At 43.3% G+C, this 20,507-nt stretch overlaps 1 protein-coding gene across 11 annotated transcripts in view; it reads right to left on the reverse strand.

Annotated features, from left to right (window-relative positions):
- SIPA1L1 (signal induced proliferation associated 1 like 1) overlaps positions 1 to 20,507 on the reverse strand; it is a 480,253-nt gene that overhangs the window by 52,549 nt on the left and 407,197 nt on the right. For 9 of the 11 annotated variants that reach the window (XM_082647658.1, XM_082647659.1, XM_082647665.1 and 6 more), the window contains 2 exons: positions 18,389 to 18,658; positions 4,181 to 4,330 (listed from right to left, as the gene is read on the reverse strand). In XM_082647658.1, coding sequence (XP_082503784.1) covers positions 4,181 to 4,330; positions 18,389 to 18,658 — 420 coding nt within the window. The remainder of the gene's footprint in view (positions 1 to 4,180; positions 4,331 to 18,388; positions 18,659 to 20,507) is intronic. The other 2 variants (XM_082647657.1, XM_082647656.1) reach the window with 1 other exon arrangement.

The following is a 20,507-nucleotide window of genomic DNA, read 5'->3' on the forward strand; positions in this document are numbered from 1 at the left end:
GACCAGGGCACGAACCCGTGTCCCCTGCCTCGGCAGGCGGACTCTCAACCACTGCGCCACCAGGGAAGCCCCAAAATGTATACATTTTAAATCGCCTTTAGGAAGGCAATTTGGAAACAGGTAAACTGGCATATATAAAGGCAAATGTCTATTCCTGGAAAGAATGTTTAGCTATTTAATGAGCCCATTTTAATTTTCCCTGTGTAGACTAATAATATAACATAGGCTTAATTGAAGCATATGCCTTGATTAGTAACATCAGCAAAGCAACTACTGACTGAGCCCAGGAAAAAGGGCCAGAGTATAAAATTCAAAGATTCATGTGGAAATTTACAAATCTGAGTGTGGTTACTAATGAATGTATGAGTAATCTACACAATAAAACACAAAAGGGCCTGAATTAACTGATGCATGTGACAGGTGTCTTCTTTGCTACAAATTGATAAATGTGTGGGCAGAACCACCAAGCGGTGCATTGGAAAGAGCAGGAGATTAGGAGGAGGAAGGCTGGGAGCCAAGTTCAGCTTCTACACCCAGAATCGCGGCAACTCTTATATGGACCCAGGGAGAAACATCTACATAAAAGCATTTGGAAAGCAGGGAAACTATAAAATATTTTAGTAAAACTCCTACTACAACATCTCCCTCATTACTTTTTGCACAAATGACTGTCATTTACAAACTTGACTCCTACGCCTCACTAAACAAAGTTACCTCCATTACTAAAAACAAACAAAAACCTTGATTTATGAAAACTTCAGTGAAAGGGCTCATTGAAAACAAAGGATTCACTAATTATGATCTCTGCCACTTCCTCCCTAGGTGGGGTCCTTGTTTAGGTTAGGAGAATGAATATCCTCAAACTGGTCCTATGATCCTATTCTATTTAGTTATCCTATTTAGTTAAATATCTATTTATTAAATAGATTAATTAAATTTAATAATTTAATAGATTTATTAAATCTATTTATTAAATATCCTATTTAGTTATTTAGTTATATGCACTAACTAAATTAAGACTTTTCAAAAAGCCACAGTGGTTGAGAGTCCGCCTGCCGATGCAGGGGACACGGGTTCGTGCCCTGGTCCGGGAAGATCCCACATGCTGCGGAGCGGCTGGGCCCGTGAGCCATGGCCGCTAAGCCTGCGCGTCTGGAGCCTGTGCTCTACAACGGGAGAGGCCACAACAGTGAGAGGCACCGCGTAACGCAAAAAAAAAAAAAAAAAAGCCACAGAGATCAAAGTAAGAAGTGGATCGGAATCTTGCTTTTACTTTTTGGTAGCAGTGGAAACCAAAGACAACTTTTTAAACTTCTGAATTTAAAGTCAAATGCTTTTTTGGCTGTCTGTTTTTAAAGAAATGATAAAGTAAGGCTGCCTTTCAACTTTGCCTTGAAAAACATTTTCATCCGACGAATTTTTAATTTCAGTTCTCACACACACTCCTAGTTTACTACGTGCCAGGGCATCAGGGCTATTAAGGTCCCATCCTTGAGGAGCTCAGACAAAACCTGTTCTAATTTGACACTGTGCCTCTTTCTGAAGAGATTCATTGTCCCTTTGCTTGGAGGAGCACTTAATACTTTAAGAGTCACGGTTCAGACTTGAAGGAGTTTTTAAGTAATCATTTGGCTGATACATGAAATGCGTTCACTGACCAAGAACTTCTACCTCGTGAGACAGTCCATTGCTCTCCAGGGCAGGCTGACAGCTTCGAAATACCTTCCTCATAATGGGCTAGAAACTCCTTCTCTATAACTTTCACTTATTGAGCTCAGTTGCCCTCAGAGACAAGTTTAATCCCTCGGCTAAGAGTGCTAGGAGAAAGCCATCGCGGCCTCCTTGCCTCCACAATGCCCACCTGTGGGCTGCACATCCACGGTTACGATTCTTACACCACGACCTCCAACTCCGCATCTGCCCGGTCCATCCTTCCCTCTGCACGTGCCCTGCCTCGTCAACATTCCTCAGAGTACGTGGCCCCAAAACACATCTCAAGGATGGTAGAACAGACCCTATGTCTTTTCATCAGTGTTGCTTTTTAACTCTCTCTCGTTCCCATGCTAAACTGGTGCAGGTGCCTCTTCCGCCTTCACTCAAGTAGAGCAGGTTTTATTAACCAGCCTGTGAAACTGTGCCTCTCAACTGATTTGGATGGTCTCAACATCCTTACACCAGGGAGCAGGCAGCATACACCACGTACAAGCAAGGCGCTGAGCCCGCTGAAGCACAGGGAGGGCAACAAAGGGGCGGATTACATTTATGGACGATCAGTGTGTCCGGACCTGTTGTTATTACCTCACACTTTGGAGCTTTTCCAAGTTTAACATTAATGAGTTTGCAGCAGACTCCACACACTCCTGCTTCACTGTCACCCTGTACCTATTGATTTTTACTGGGCTAAGTTAAGGAGTAGATGTAACGATTGTTCCCTTGGTAAGTGTGAACTTTAGGATCAAACCTGGCCCATGAGTAAGGCATGTGAATCAGACAGTGAACACCAATGTCTCTTGCATCACTGATACAGACAACAATTGCTTGGGATCTAAAGGAAAACACTGTATCCGTATCTTCTTGTAAAGTTTCACCCCAGGTAAAACTGATGTTATACCGTATAGCAAATAATCCCCAGGTAACCTCAAAAGCAATGGCGAAAACCCTCAATACCACCTATGGCAGGTTTAGTATTAAATATCAAGTCAAATAATTACCACTGCATTAAAAAAAAAATAGTGTATGTAGCACAAACACTGGGAACCATGTTTCTAACATTAATATTCACCAAAAATTAATGTTTCAAATTACATTTTGGCATGCCTTGAGAGTGTATACCAAAATGGACAGAAGAAGCAAACAATGATTTTTGTCGTGGTTGTTAGCTCATTTATATTTTATTGCTGTATTAACACTGAAGTTGCAGTGAATTCTTACTTTTGAAGTCAAACCAGGCCATTTAAAATCTACTAATTAAAACAAGAAATAGCAAGAGGGAAGAGATATGGGGACATATATATATGTATAGCTGATTCACTTTGTTCTAAAGCAGAAACTAACACACCATTGTAAAGCAATTATACTCCAATAAAGATGTTTCAAAAAAAAAGAAATAATTAGTTGGGCTTGTGGTGTGGGCTAATAATAATACTTAATTCATAAAACTTCTTGCAGGGGCTCATAAATAAGAGCTAGAATTTTTTTTTACTAATTGTCACTGAAGTAATTAAAATAAGAAATGTGCATTTTAGATACGCTACCAAGGGAATCCTTGGTGGTAGGGTGGGGAGGGCCGTACATTTTATAGTGGTTTTTGTTATTTACTTTCTGCTAACATAAACATTTAGCAAAAACATGAATAAAATTATACTTAGCTATAAAAACCAACACAATACTATAGGATAAAAAATATCCATTATGAAATATTCTCATAAGCATAATTATTTTGTAATATGGTAAAATCTCAAGAAAGTACACAAATCATGTGCGTTTGTTAAAGGTAATTCGGGGAAAACTTGGCATAGAAACATCCTTTTTTTAAAAACCCCATTAAACACCCCATTTCTGATTTTCCAGTGGTTTCAAGTTCTTTATCAAGTTCGCCAGAGGTATCCCAGCAGGAAGCTGGTGATGAGCAAAGCCAGCTTATGTGTGTCATGTGATGTTTTGCTGCTAATTACTTCCCAGCTTCAGACATTCCAATTTTTTTTTACCTTTTAGTAGCCTCTTTAATCATGTACACTTAGCTTTTTACTTTGTGAGTCTGGTCAGAAGCAAACAGATTTCTAAAGCGTGAGAAAAATCACTTTTAGCTTTGGATATGATAAACATTTCCCCTACTTTAACATCAATACAAACTCCACCCAGTGCAAGCAGTACACTACTGAGTTCCCTTTGGAGGAAATTTTAAGAAGGGGCAAAATCTGTACTATGAAACTAGACAATACATATAACGGAGGAACTGATGTAATTTGATTTCTTTGCCATTGAGTCCTTAGAGACTAAAGAATGATAAACTTCCTAAGAAGTGGTTTGAACCAGCCACGAAAACATTGTTTAATCTGGAGTATTAACCATATTTTCCCTTTTGCTCTTTTGTGAACTGATCCAGTCTGGCTGAATGGAAGTTCTTTTACACGTCTCAATTACATATGAGAGACAGCGATGCCAACTCCGGCACACCTACCCTTCGGGCATGGACTTTTGCCTGTAAGTGCCCCCGCCAGAGCCAGTCTCGCTGGATGAAGACAGATTGCTCGGGGAGTTGCGACATGGCTGGGATCTTGCTAAAGCCATGGATGAGACCGTCACATAGATGTCTGAACCAGGAGACAGCCTGTGTGTGCAAACCAAAAACGTGAAGTCAACAATTCAAAGGGAAAATCCCAAGGCAATGCATGATGGATAACATATAAATGGGACAAACGCAGCCACTTCGTGGAGATAATAAAAATAAAGCCAGCTGGAAGCCCACAAAAGAAATTTCCCCATAAGACTACTCCCTAAGGGGACAGCGGGAAAACTGCCTTGAAGGGGGTGGGGGCGTGAAAAAATAATAGGGGAAAAAAGGAAAACATGTATGTTTCCAAAAGCTGCCAGAATTCAAGGGCTGAATTGCTTATGCAATTTCGTAGTATGGCAGGGCGAAGTATAAATGAGCCCCAGTGACATTAACATAGCAATTAATTCCGATTTCCCCACTGGCTCTCTCAGAGTATATGACCACAGTGAGACCAGTACATTCTTTGTATGCTTCTTTGTTTTCCAATTTTATTACTCAAAGTTTGGAATGAATATTCAGAGATTGCTATTTAGTGTGTATACATTTGGTTGATAGTAGCATCACCACATAAAAACTTCCATGGAAACGTGCCTAGAACTGCAGTTGTTGAATTTCACTGAAATGACCGAGTTTATACAATAACACAGCAGAGATGTGCTCCACGTAGCCCACAATACACCTCTTTCTAAAATTAGGGATCCCTCACCCTGTGGACTGGCTCGACACAGAAACCAGAGCTTTGGAGTTCGGAGAGACGTGATTTTCTGGCCTCTACCTTCTCCACTCAAATAGGCATTGGGGCAACTGCTGGGATATTAACAAGTGAGCCTGCAGACTGTGACGAGACATCAGCTAAATCTCGATAACAGTGATATTTTATTTCCGAAGTGAACGCTGGTACAGATCACTGGCTCTTGTAGCAGGGCAGGTCATTTCCATTTTATAGCTGAGGGAGGGGAATCAAGGTCACTCTTTCAATAAGCCAGGCTTCTTGATTCTGAGTCCACTGTCCTCTGCCCCCTACAGAAGGCTGGGTTTTCTGTGCTTAATAAGACAGTTTGCAAGGGGTCTGCAGGGTCAGACGATTTTGCACATGAAGTCTTACACTGAAGCCAAAGTTTTGAAGCCTTGGGACTGAACCTGATTCACTGAAACATGGCAGCTTTTATAGCGAACCTGCGTACCTTCTGAAGCAGGGCAGGATGGGGCTTCAGGTACAGAAACTGACAGAAGGCATAATAAAATCACGCCGAGAAGCTTTTCTATCAGAAAAAGAATAAGGCCAGGCACCGAAAAATATGACCGCCCCCCGCCCCCGCAAATCCGTCTATGCCCACGTGGCAGATCTGACTTGGGAGCCCTGGTTCTTCCCTCAGCGACAAACCTGTTATCAGCTGTGATTCTGTTATCCCTTCTTTTCTATTAAAACATCTCCCAAACTTCTCACTGCTTATTCTGAAGTACTTGGAAGGGGACTGGAGTGGGGGAAGAATGGGAGGAGTAGGTTACAAAGAAAACGAGGTAAGGATCAAGGAATGGCATGAACCACTCCTTTCTGCTTTAAGAGTTTGGCTTTTAGATGCACCTAATACGGAGAAACTTCAAAAAACAGTTCATTTTGCAGCTGCTTTGATTTTCTTACTGCGAAGAGGAGGAGGTGTTACAGAAAGATGGAAAGAAAGGAGACGGCAGCAGAAATGTGAACGGGGTTGGGGCCAATGCCACGTCTGGGGGCCTGATGACTTTTTAGCTCTCTTTGGGGTAAACAAGTAACAGCCAGCGAATTATATTCACGGTGAACGTTAAAATGCTTTTGCATCTACGAAGAAGTGACAACGTGATTCCATAGCCAAAGTCAAGATGTAACTTTTGTATTTATATTTAGAGCTTGCTTTTCTTACCCTGCTCTCCAAAATGTACATTAAGCTAAAATATCTCATGCTAGTTCTCAGCCTCAGCTCTTTTATTTGGCAAATGTATCAGAAAATTCTATTTGGTTGCTGGAGTAATCCCAAAGTGAAAAAAATAGCATTTCCAGAAGGCCAGCCTTCATTCCAATGCCTTTTCTGAATTTATATAACTCAATAGTGGCTTTGTTTTCAGGCTGTCCACACACACAGAACACACATACAGCAACTGATGGAAATGCCACCCAAATGTTTTTATGACTCTAGATGTATGTATGGTAGGCAAAAAAAAAAATTCAGAATTAGCCCTTATTCTGATGACTTACTATTCTTTCCAAATACTCTGAATTTGATCCCATCTCACAAATATTATTTGAGCACAGATCTAGGTCAGGGAGTGGGCGGTACCCACCTGCCTGGCACTGGCTGGCTACTTCTGCCAGAGGCTGCGGCTCATCATTTCTGCAAGTTGGGCTCGTTGCTGTCTTGCCACTTTGAAAAAGAATAACCCCCGCATTGGCTCACATGGGAAGCCAGCATGCTAACCTCTTGAATCTCTGACCTCCCCCCTACTCTACCTTAATGGATCACAAATCTTCTCTTCTCTTTTGAGATAAACTCAGATCCTTCTACGTTCTCTCAGCCTTAATGAGCCCGGGCATCTGGATGTTAATGCCCAAATAGGTTTATAGGACTAAGATGAATACATCTTTCACTCGCCGTGAGATCTTTCGATTCTGTGGAATATAAGAAATAATCTTCTTCAAGAATGCTATGGTCACTGTCAGAAAGGAAACGTTCTAAAAATCTTTTAGCCTTAATTTCAGTAGATTCTCTTCCCTCCATTTCTATCGATTTAGCTGAGAAATAACTAAATGTTTTTAAAGTAACCAATCTTAAATGTTCTCTAGGGCTATGACTTCCCTCTGCAGAAATAAAACACCAGGGCTTTTGGACTGTACAAAGAATGCAGCAATTGAAAAAGTCATGATCATTAGCTCGACAGACAATACTCCCATAGTCTGCAGGACTGCACTCAAGTCAGCTTTCCATTTACATGCAGCACATTTCACTGCAATGAAAACAAAGAGTTGAATGGGATGGATTAGGAAGAGATGGTCCAAGATCAATATCAGTTCTTTTTTCCAGAAGCCTCCTCACGTCAGGATAAAAGACAGAAGAGAAGCGCCAAAAAAACCCCCCAGATTTCTGATAGAATAACCCCTGCCCCCCACCATACCCTTCCCATGACTCAACTCACAGAACTAACATTGATAGACTCTTATTAAATTGATCTCTTGAGACTGTGACATCCATTTATGGATAAGGAACTCTCAGCATCTGAGTAATTGATGCTTAATTTTTCTTTCCTGAGTATTTATGTACGGGTTTAATTATGCCTCTGTTTCCTGCTTTTTATTCCAAAGTGACAGCACTGCTTGGATGTGTCCAAGGAGATAAGGCCCTCTGTAAACTCAAGTGCAGACAGCGGAATGACGGCAAGAACAACCGAGAGGATTTCAGATAGCAGCAATGACTGACGAATGAGATATCCGAGTCCTTAATTAAGCACAGCATTTTACCACAACTTAGCAATTAAAACACTATTCACCCAGGGAACAGGATCCAGTCAAAGTCTGTTTTTAGCAATGCCTATCAACCAGGATTCTTCCAGAATTGTTTTAAAAAACTTCTCTAAAATTACTCAAGGTAATGTCATTCGGGTGCTGTATCCAGACTAGAGTTTGAACAAGTTGTATTCAAATTCAATCACCCCACCCCCCTGTTGTTTCATCTCTTCCTAACTTTGTGAACCAGAGCCATTCCTGGCTTTCTGACCATACGATCCCTATCAGCTATTCCGACTGGACCATGGAAGTCCTATTCCAACTGGACCATGGAAGTCCTGTTCCGACTGGACCATGGAAGTCCTGTTCCGACTGGACCATGGAAGTCCTATTCTGATGAACCTCTTGTGACAAGATCAATTTACAACAAAGAATAACTCTTGCATAGTTAGGGAAATACAGCAACTCATCACACCGAGATAACCGATCATCATCTCCCAGCTGCTGGCAAGCTGTTGGAGCGTCACAGCCTGGCACCCATCACGGGTGCCTCTTGAGAAGAGTCAATTTTATATCTAAAGGTGACTCTACAGGACAGAACATAAAAATGGACTGCAGACAGGACCAGATACATCATTTGAGGGACTCAGTGCAACATGAAACTCTGGGTCTCCTTGTTCAAACGTATTACAAATTTCAAGCAGAACACTGAACCCTGCTGAGCGTGTGGCCCTGTGCAGCTACACCCCTGAAGCTGGCCCTGATTGCAGCACACGTGGCTGGGCCCCCTTAGCACACAAACACGCATGCGTTCATCTGGCAAGTATTTCTTGAGCACCATCTATAGATGGTGGTAGGCTTCATCCCTGCAGCATGGTGGCTAAGGTAGGGGCTCCGCAGTCTGGTGGCCTTGGTGCTAATTTCAGCTCCACCACTAACCAGCCAGGACTCTGCACAAACGATTTCATCTCTCAATCCCCGGGCATCCTTATCTGTAAAAGGGGGAAAGAGCCACCAACTTACTGGGCCTGTTGGGTGGATTAACTGAGAAAAACTCACATAAGGGATTCTGAACAGAGCCTGGTGTATGTGCCATTGAGCTGCCATCGTCATTTGTCATTTTCTAAATATAATGGGAAACTAGAAGAGTCAAACAAAAAGCCAGAGATTGGGAGACTCTAGGCTATTTAATCAGGCTGGATTCCGATTCTCCCCAGGAGTGGGGACTGGTGGGGAGACAGCAGTGAACTTGCTAGCAGGGCCGCAGTGTAGGAGTCAAACACCTCCCCTGCCATCCCTCCTTGTGTATTGGTGCTTGCTCCTTAAAAGGAGCCTGCAGATCCTAAAGAGGTGGGTCCAGAGAAAATGGTCCAGGGCCATCTTCGTGTGGCCTGAAGCAGTGTCCAGCAAGCCCTCTGGTGGTACAAGTCACCAGCCGAGAGCCCAGTGGCCAGAGACACACATACACACTCGGGTGAAGAGATCAATTCAACTCTGCTGACCACGCCCAAGGACACTCTGCCAATCTCATTATTTCACAACAATCGTTCCTGCAGGTAAAAAGGAGACTAAACCCACTTTTCCCGGCAAGCACTTCAATGATAGGTGGATCCCAGACTGCCACTCTGTCACCATACTGAGAGAGTTCCATGGGTGGAAGTAGACCTTGGTCAGACCAGTCACTGTCCCGGGCTCTGAACAAGAGGCTTATGGGGAGACTTCACACTGCTGACTGTGGGGGTGGGTCTAGGCAGCTCATCTGTCTCATTCTCACACGTTTACACATGTGTTGTGCAATCAACAAATCTTAAAGAAAAATGTCAGTGGTTTCAAATATAAGGCAGTGGGATATCCCTTTCTACCCCTGAGAATTATTTAAATTCCTAATGATAAACGTGTCCGTATGGCTGACGTGCCCTCGTCAGGCAAAGGGCCTAAGACTCCTGTTGCCTCCTCCATGAGGGGAGGGCTACAGCAGGACCCATAGTAGATCTGGCTTCTGGGAAGGTCTTCCCCGTGTCAGGTGTCTGGGGGTGGACAAGGCGGTGCTTTTGGAGGAAGCCCCAGGGCCACTGTGGGCCTTTAGACCCTTCCCATAAGGTGGGACCAGGCCAGGCCTCCCTGGGTGGTCCTAATGCAGCACTCCCTTAAAAAAAGGGCTAAGAGGGCAAGACCCTGCGGCTGGATGCACGTAGGAGAACAGTTCCTTACTGACATGCAGAACGATGTGCCCAGCTGCCACCTCATTCTCTTCCCATAACACCACCGCTTTCTACAAGATCACCTCTCAGTCTATTCTAATTCAATGGATGGTTTTTGCAGTATTTCCTACACCTGCTCACCATGACTGTTCCCAGCACAGCAGCCCTCCTGAACTCAGCCTCTCCGTCTCACCGAGGGTAACCAGGATGCTGGCGCTGAAGACAGCACAACTTGCTCCTGGGAAACACACTGACTCACCACATGCGTGACCTGCACTAGGCTGCAAACTGACTCATCAGTCCAGTCTGGCCAGCTCCACCCATAGCCCTAAGTACCCAACTGCAACTAGCTCTCTTTGACTTCCACGTAGCTGTGTGTAGAAGAGCATCTGCAAAACGACACCAAAGACAAACAGGGACTAAGCCTCACTGTGTGCCAGGCCCGTCCTAAGAGCTCGGGTTGAACACAGAGTAACTATATTACCTTAGTTAATCATCATGCTGACTCTGAGAGGTGGGGCTAGTGGCCCGTTTGGTTCCTGGCGATGATGAAGTGTAGACGGGATCAGGAACTTCCCACCATCACATCACTCCCAAGGGGTGGGGCCGGGATGCAAGTCAAGGCCCCTGGACGGCCGAGCCTGCACTCCTGGCACAGCTGGGAGTTTCTGGGCGGGTTACAGTAAAACACTGGTGGCTCTGCAAGGAGGAGCCCCCTGGAACACTTCCCTGGGTGGAGTGCAAAGCAGCTACTTTCAAGGCCCAAGGAACGATGAAGCAATTCAAGAGCCTAAGCTGGGGACCACATGGGAGCACCCTGGTCTCATGCCCTGGCTCACTCTAGAGTTTATAAAAGAAAGGAAACTGGGAGGTGTGCCAGGCTCAGGCCGCTGTGCCCATTTCCTGAATGCCTGAAAAGGAAACACCTTTGTTCTCTAATCTAAAAGTGTGAACTTGCAAATTATCTAAACTCTGACCCCAATGTAGACGCCAGAGTACACTCACTCCTTTGAAGAGTTGGGGAAAAAGAGGCTTAAGAGCTCGGTGAGTTTAAGTTAAGTACAGCCCTCTGCTTTTCTACCTTAACTTGGCTGACAAATAAAATGCCGTAATTCAGTCCCAACCTAACTGAAACCAAAGAGAGGAAATTCAATCAAGAACAACTCACTTTTCACTTTGAATTTTAGACAGCTTTACCCACAATATACTTTTAAAATAGGAGTATTCTAAACTTAGTCAACAAAAAGCAAAGAATTCTATGTAAATCTAAGCTTCAATTCTATAGCTTTATCGGATTATAGCGTGTTTCACTTTTATGTGTCATTTAATTTTATAAAAATAAACTGATTTACCTGACTGTCCATTGATGGATGAATGGATAACAAAATGTGGTACATACATACAATGGAATACTATTCAGTCTTAAAAAAAGGGAAAGGGGGCTTCCCTGTTAGTGCAGTGGTTGAGAGTCCGCCTGCTGATGCAGGGGACACGGGTTTGTGGCCCGGTCTGGGAAGATCCCACATGCCGCGGAGCAACGAGGCCCGTGAGCCATGGCCGCTGAGCCTGCGCGTCCGGAGCCTGTGCTCTGCAACGGGAGAGGCCACAACAGTGAGAGGCCCGTGTACCGCAAAAAAAAAAAAAAAAAAAAAAAAAAAAGGTAAAGGTTATGGACTTAATGACTCCCCCCACTCCCAAATTCATACCTTGAAGTCCTAACCCCCAACGTAATGACATTAGGAGGTGGGGTCTTTGGGAAGTAATTAGGTTAAGATAAGGTCATAAGGGTGGAGCCCCCATGATGGGATTAGCACCCTTATAAGAGGAGGAAGAAACCAGAGCTCTCTGCCTTGTGAGCACACAGCAAGAAGGCCCTTTCTACAAGTCAGGAAGAGGGTCCTCACCAAGAACCAAACGTCCTGGAACCTTGATCTTGGAATTCCCAGACTCCAGAACTGTAAGAAGTAAACGTCCATTGTTTAAGTCACTGAATCTATGGTATTTTGTTATAGCAGCTTGAGCTAATAAGCAAGAAGGAAAACTGGACATATGCTACAACATGAATGAACCTTGAATACATTACACTGACAAGAAATAAACTAGTCACAAAAGGACAAATATTGTATGATTCCACTTACATAAAGTTTCTACTTATGTGAGGTACCAAGAATAGTCAAATTCACAGAGACAGAAAGTAGCATGGTAACAGCCAGGAGCTGGGGAGAGGGGGAGTTATTGTTTAATGGACACAGAGTTTCAGTTCTGGAAATGGACGTTGGCGGTGGTTGCACAAGGATGGAAACATACATAATGCCACAGAACTGTGGTCCTAATGGTAAGTTTTATGTTATGTATATTATACAACAGTAAAAAAAAGTTAAAAAAAAAGAAAAAAAAAACACCAACTGATTTATTTTCTCCCAAATTGATTTACTTCTGTTCCTACTTCTTTAAGTTTTTTTGCTTACTGGTTTAACTAATGAAGTTTTTAAAAAATTCACTGCAAACCTATTAAAATGCCAGAATCAGTGGTTGGTCCTTGGGATACAATGATAAATAAGACAGGCTACCTTAAGTTGGAAAAATGGACCAATAAGATTAAAATGAGGTATAATAAATTCTGTGAAGGAAGCAGACAGGCAGCAATGTGAAAATTCCCAGGATGGGCAGATGAAGGCAGAGATGGGAGGAGACGTGTCGGAGAAGGTGAGGCTTGGGCTTGGTGTTACAATACCAGCAGTTGTTAAGCTGCTGAAGGATGGGGTAGAAGGCAGGTCAAGCCGAGCTGCAGGTATAAAGGTTATCAAGAGAACACCTGGCAGCAGAGAGTCACAAGCCTAGAGCCTGGGAAAGACAAAGCCACGTCAGTAAATCCACAGCGGGAGGTGGACTTGATACTGAAAGCTGTGCGGAAGGCTAAGGTGAAAGGCAGGGCCTGAGGAGCAATTCCCTTTGTATTAGGCCATCCCTGCAGTATGCAGTGCGGACAGGGAGAAAGTGGGAGGCTGTTCTGCCCAGAAAAATCTTAGTGTGAAACGAGAGCCCCTAAGGCAATGACAAGGAGGATGCTTACAGGAGGGACTCAACCGAAGGGCAGAACTTGATAACTAAATGGGTGTGGAGACGGGGATGAGGGTGCAGGAGGCTAATTATGAATTCTAGTTCTGCTCTGGCGACTTGGGCAGAATGCAAAGCCCTTCAGCAAGATGGGCAACACGTGAGAAGGAAGAGGTGGAGGGCGGGCAGGAGTATGGCTGAAGTCAGTTTGGGCTGGTGAGTCTGGGACACTGGTGTGACATTCAAGTGCAGATATTCAGTAGGGAGACGGGCATATGAATATGAAAAGTAAAGAAGAGGTCAAGACCAAACGTGTACTATCCAGGAACTGCCCACATACAGATGATGGCTGAGGTTACTAAAACAAAGAAACTATTCAGAGATATTGCACAGTAGGGGATTAAAAGAAAAATGAGGAAGGAGTCATGGGGGACACAGCATTTGGGGGGGATAAGACAAATGCAAAGAGCTGACCAAAAAAAAAAAAAAATCAGGAGGAAAGTTCTGGAAGACAAGGAAGAGGAGTTTGAAGGAGGAGGGAGTGGCAAATGGTATCGGACGCCGAAGCCCACAGCATCCAGTGGCTCTGGGAATACAGCAGTCAATGGGGATGCAGCCTGAGCACCCCCAATGAAACTCAAGAATTCCAAGAGTCAAGGTCCTCATGTCAACTCAAACAACTATGATCCAGGAGGGCCGTATTTGAAAGAACAAGTCATGAAACTTCTAGCCACAGCTAATATTCCAATCAAAGGAAGAGTAAAGAATGAATGCGTGCTGGCTTTGTCTGAAAACAGAAAGTGACAGCGAGAGGATCATTAACACAGAACCTGTTCGAAATAAACCTAGAAACCATTTCCTTGAAAATAAAGATTGAGGGACTTCCCTGGAAGTTCAGTGGTTAAAAGATCCTGCATGCAACACGGCACGCCCCCCCCCCCCCCCAGAAAAAGAAGAGAACTCTTTTCATTTGTTCCAACAGTATCCTCCGGCACAATCTTCATGCTCTGTATGGCGCAGCTGTGTCTGCAGAGGAGGGTGGAGTTAGGGAGGCTGCACGTGTGGCCAGCTGTAACTCCATAAAGGAACCAACACTCCATCCAGCTGCTGAGCGCCAAATACAGTAGGGAAAGGGGAATAGTATAGTATCCAGGTAAAATGCAGAAGTATCAATGGTTCAGTAAGATCCGACATTAAATATTTATATAAAGCCTGGAAATACTTCAGCTACAAAAAAGAGAAAGGAAAATTCCTTTGTGTGCCAACGTGCCTGTTGTTTATGCAAAGCCTCTGAAATAGTCAAGCTTTTCTGAACATGTTAACCCAGATCAGGGTTTTATTACTGATCCCACATTATATTTAAACACAGTAATGTGTTAAGTTCAATGTACTATAGCCAGCTACTTATTTATTTATTCATGTGTAGGGTCTTCGTTGCTGTGCACAGGCTTTCTCTAGTTGTGGCAAGTGGGGGCTATTCTTTGTTGCGACGTGCAGACTTCTCATTGCAGTGGCTTTTTTTGTTGCGGAGCATGGGCTATGGTATGCGGGCTCAGTAGTTCAGTAGTTGTGGCTCGCGGGCTCTAGAGCGCAGGCTCAGTAGCTGTGGCACATGGGCTTGGTTGCTCCACGGCATGTGGGATCTTCCTGGACCAGGGCTCAAACCCGTGTTCCCTGCATTGTCAGGCAGATTCTTAACCACTGCGCCACCAGGGAAGCCCTAGCCAGCTATTTTTATTTCAGTCCTACCCTTACACTCTAGATAAATTTGAGGCCGGAAGACCAACTGCATCATATTACCTATTTTTGTTAAATATTAATTCTGTCAATAAGAACTACTCCCACAAATACCATAAAATTCTGTACTTGAAAGGCCACCTAGAGAGCATAAATCTCCTGTATTTAAACCCAATCAAATCAGACTTTTTTCTACTTAGATGGCAAATGCGTCATCTGTTCTTACTGCATCAGTTTCTCTTAACAATGTATAGAGAGCACAAGTCAGTGAAATAATTCTTGTTAGAAACTCCAAATACTCATACCTTTTAGTATGTCAAAAATCCTGACCTTGGTACTAAAGGAAAAAGGATAATCTGTTCCACAAGTATTTTTTAAAAAAATTCTTTCGAATGGCCTTTAACTCTGGGATCTTGCACACAATTTAAGAAAAACTATGCTTCTAGTTTCTAGAAGATTAAGCAGTAGATTAAGTTTCTACAAGCAGTATATTCAGTTTTCATCTAAAATGAACCGTGCTGGGTCCAACCGTGGTGAATGAAGTAGGCAGATTTGTGTAGCACGTGCAGAGTGGCTTGAGGCGGCTGCTAACTTAAGCTTAAATACAGCTGCTTTCTCTACAGTTAAACACAACTCGCCTAACCTGGAGGAGAAAGATAAACGGAACAAACCAACTGTGTAAAGGCAATACAGCTGACCCTTGAACAACACGGGTTTGAACTGCGTGGGTTCACTTCTACGGGGATTTTTTCAATACATACACTACTATGTTTACGATCTGCAATTGGTTGAATCCGAGGACGTGAGGGTCAACTACGGGACTTGAGCAGGTGCAGATTTTGGTATCCATGGAGGGCTCTGGAACCAATCTTTGCGGATACCGAGGGACTATCCTTGTCTGAGTATCAGGCTCATGCCACTATTGGTAAGGCAAGATTCAGGGAATGGCAGACGTGGGCATTCGTTTTGACTATTTGTGATTCATCTGAACGGTCCATATCACACTCTCTAGATGGCCCAGGTACAGATGCAAATGGCACCCAGGGCAGGGCTGGTACGAAGGGGAGAGTCAGATGGAGGAGGTGCGCCCAGCCAGGGGCCTCACTTCCACATCACAGTAAGGTGGTTTGTTCTCAGTAAGACTATGAAGGGAATGCTTAAATTTTTTAGTTATATTTTAGTACGTTTCGTGGAGGAAATTATATTCCCAGGTACACTGTATGAATCTCAGGAATCTGGACGTATTCCTGATGAAGGTCACGAGTCTATTCTATACTCAAATATTCTGCAAACAGTAGCAATACAAAGTTTCTCAAACAGTACCTTCTTTTTATGACTCAAAGTTGAAACTTAACTAATACTGCTTTACTAAAAGTTAAGAATGATGGGATAGGACAGCGAACTCTTAAATTTTCATGAAAGAATAGCCGTCTAATTACCACACCTTTGAAAATGAAGAGGAGACAAATAACCTGAAAATGTAAAGCTCAGATTTTACAAGCCCTCCGTCATAAGATCTTAAATCCTAGTCCAATGTCCTCAAGGATATCTGAAACTAAGAAGCCTCAGAGGGAAAGTGAGTAGAGGTTAAAAAACCATTGGCAGCCTCACTTCTGTCACTTGCATCTTATAGCTTGGAGAGCCCCAGGGCTATTATTATTAGTCTTATAGGGAGAGCACGCGGATTCCCTTTCCTCTGGGTGGAGTTATGATGAAAGGCAGACACAAGTACCCACAAAAAGAACCTCCAGAACTCAAAGATCTCCAACTGGAAAAAATGGAGTTGATGCCTTCTTTAGCACTAAAAGTTGCTTGCATGCTAAGAGGATAATTAGCTACAAAAAATATTTGCACTTTCAGAGGTCAGTATGTTCAGCAATAAGCTTTAGTTTCTGTTGCAGAAATTAAATTCAACGTGGAAGCAAAATATATTCTGCTATTTTATTATAGGGACTATTGTATAAAGAAAATAACACAAATCCAATTTCACTCATAAAAGCCTGATGACTGTCCTGGAGAGAAAGAAAATACCATTGAGAGGAACAAAAGGTCCTTCTCTAAACAATGGTTTCCTAGGTTCATCCTTCCAAATGTGGGCCAAATCATGAATTCCAGTTAACACACACCTCAGAGGGAGCCAAGTTTGGAATGTGCAGAACAAAGAATTTATTCAGCGACCACTTGGATGTTTTTCCTTCTCGAAAATAATGAAAGCAAGAGGAGTCCAGATGGGAATGCAGCCACTTTGGGAGAGGAATCCTTTGTTGAGATAAATAGCAAGGCTCTGTAAATAAATCCCCAGTATTACATGAGGAATTTTAGAAAGACAGCTAGGCTTGTTTTTGGTTGTCTGTTGTGATTAAACTATTTCTACATGGTATTCCAGTATTTCTGAAATAGTTAAGTGACAACGTTTTATGTCTTTTAAGATAAAACACATCATTGTGTGGTTTTTAAAATCTCCAACTTTCTGCTCTCAACTTGAACCAACGACTCCTGAAGCATAGCTGGGATCTCTTTTCCTTGGCGCCCTGTTCTTGCTGGACCTGGTTCCTGAGGCTCAGATGAGTCAGGCTCACATTTTTGCTCCAGAGACCTTCCTTCTACCCATAGCAGCTCCTGGAACAGAGACTTCTCCCCACCAGCTCTGAGGGTTCCTGATCCTTCTGCAGTGCGGGGGCCACAAAAACACTCAGAGATGTGATCAAGACAAGCACAGTGATGGGGAAAGGACGGTGCATGGACAGAAAGAAGTTGGCTTCTTCTAGGAGGGCACTACCAGGTTACGGAGTTAAACCGTCTCCTTCATTAGCCTAGGTAATTTGGGGTAACTGAATTTATAGTGCAATGATTTAAAATTATGTAGTCCATTTGTATTCACATTTTAAGAGTACTTTATCGAGTTCAATTTTTGGCCAAGGTTCTTAGTTCACAGTGCTGCATTTTACAGTGAATTCGAGACAAAAGTGCTAGGGCATGCTGGTTAAGGAAGAGTTCACCAGTTATCACCTGTGAGGGAATCCACTGTGACTTTCAACTTAACAGCAAACCTCATTTTGTTACTTTCTGGGATCCCTCAATCCCTCTCCTTTTGCTTACTTTACTCAGGACTGAGTGTTTTAACATATCCACTATTTTCTTTTACATTCAGAGCAGTGGAAAAATATGTTTGTGCTATACTAGTGGATTTCCCTTCTCACAATTCTTTATTAACAAAGTGACACAAACACAGACACTCAACCAAAAGCCTGCATTCTCTTGCCACTGTTGTATCACTCATCTCCAAAAGACACAGACTGTCAAAGATGATGATATGGTCAATGTCACCTCAAAGAGTCTGCCAAGTTCTAGCTCGTATGGCTACTGAGCGTGCAATGATGATTTCTGTTGATATCACATGAAAATGAAAGAGCAAAGCCCAAATACCATTGTACAGAGCTGCATGCTTTGCTGGAATACATCTTCACTTATCCTGATGGCTTTGGAATGCTGCCATGCTTTGAAAACCACTAGTGCATGCATCTCAGTTTTAAGTTTTGATTTCTAGTAAAATATGGGAAGACCTAAAGCTAGTGCTTATGGGCCTGGTGCTATTTAAATTTGGGGCAGAGATTCAGAGAAAAGCTTGGGAGGCACACTCACCGCCTCTCCAGTGGGCGCCCGTCACTGGAGATGCTTCGGGGAATGTTGGCGGCTCGTTCTGGAGGAGGCATCTTCCCGTCTCCTTTCCCGGCATTCAGCCTCGAGGTCATGGGACTCTGCACCTGGGATGGAACTTGAGGTGAATGAGGCCCCTTGTTGGCATTCCTCTGCCACTTGTTATTATTTCGAAAGGGAAACTTGAATTCGTAGGAAACCCCTTCGTTCATTTTGTACTCCATCACTGGCATGCGGTAGGTCTCAGAGCAACTCCTAAGGGGAGGGCACAGAGAGAAGAAAAATCAATATTGATTTTTCTTGTTGGTGGAACCACACTGATTCTCATTAACAGTTAAAATGGATCAAACACTTCATTCTCAAGTTTCAAACCATCTTTCAATCATTAGGCCTGTAATTATTTTCCTTTCAAAAACCAGAATCCCAGGAAGTATTATACTAGTATTTTCTTTTGATCAATCCTAAATGCTGAGTCTGAGATATGGAGTCTTGAAAATTCAGTGAGACCTATGGTCACCCTGGTGGGGATGGGGGTGGAGTAGGGGGCAGAGTCAGCACTGAGACCTGGGGAGGGAAGGTGCCCAGACAGCATGGTGGGAACAGACCCCTAAGATGGGGCCTCGGAGGAAAGAGTCAGCTTTATATCCTTAATCGTAAGGGAAGCTTTAGATCCTTCCCTTACGATTAAGGATCTAAAAGGGTATATAGTTTTGAATTCGTTGGGATCCCGATAGTCAAAAATAAGTGGGGAGAATTCTTGAAATCCAAACTGAGAGCCAAATTTAGCTCAGGAGGAGGGGAAAAAAAGCCTGTTATTGAAATCAGCAATTATCAAATCACCAGGGAACAAAGCACAATCTGAAATCAGGCCTTTTTTTTCCCCTTGAAAGCCACAAATCTCCCATAGCAGAGCTGTCCCCAGGCAGCAGTCTGAGTGAAATTAATGGCAGGCACAAATGTCTTCCATCACTTTACCCTCTTTTTGTGCCATCATTCCATCCCCCAAAACTTAGGAAACGAGGAACCCACTTTCCATGACCTTTACCCAAACAATCAAGGAAGGTTCGACCAATTATTGACTTGATTGATAGAAAAATTACTGAAAAAACCTACCCCCACGAAAACATTAACTCAAATTGTGCATTTGAATTTCATCACTAAGAGAAAAAATGACTTTCTTTCTTAAAGACATTTCAAAGATTGAGAAGCAGGTGGGAAGATCTGGAAAGAAAAGATTAAGAGTAATTACGAAATAGTCCTTTAAGAGGTACTTTAGAGATAGCATAAGGGGAGTCCAGATCAGTGCTGCCCAACAGAAATACAATATAAGCCACACACAGGAGCCGTGTATGTAAGTTTTAAATGTCTAGCAGCCATACTACAAAAATAAAATGAAACAGGTGAAATTAATAATACATTTTATTTAACTCAATATATCCAAAATGCCATCATTTCAACATGTAATCAATAAAGCAGTATTACAAAATTTCCGAGACATTTTACATTCTTGTACATTTGGAGTGTATCTTATACTTAGAGCACGTCTCACTTGGGACCAGCCACGTTACAATGGCTCTGTAGTCACAGGTGACTCATGGCTCCTGTACTGGACAGTGTAGGTCCAAAGGGCATCCAGCCGAAGGCCTGGTCTTGATTTGGGGAAGGTGCTTATGTTGGTGGGAGAATGAACACAATGGAACGGGCCCCCCGCTGTGACCTTGTCCATGTATCTCAGGGTATGACTCATGACGTTTTAAATGTACCCCACCATGCGTCCTCTCCCACGTCTCCATGACAGCCACAGGTTTTGAAAAGTGCTGCTTTTGGAGCATGTGCATTTGCTGGGGTCCTTGCCCTCCTCGGTCTTAGCCCAAGTCTCCAATGGGCACCTTTGCTTGGAGTTTCCTTAACCTCTCCCTCCGACTCCTCAAAAGCCTAGGTCAACCTTAATCTGACCCTATGCCCAAGATGCTGCTATGCCCCTTTTAATGGTTTGATGACAATGGCTTTCAAATGTTTTGGACCACAATCCTGGTGACAAGTACATTTTACACTGTGATACAGCACAACCACAAATACACACACACATACACCCTTCCTCTGT

The sequence above is a fragment of the Grampus griseus genome (genome assembly GCF_964374135.1).
Source record: "Grampus griseus genome assembly, chromosome: 2".
Taxonomy (NCBI): Eukaryota; Metazoa; Chordata; class Mammalia; order Artiodactyla; family Delphinidae; genus Grampus; species Grampus griseus.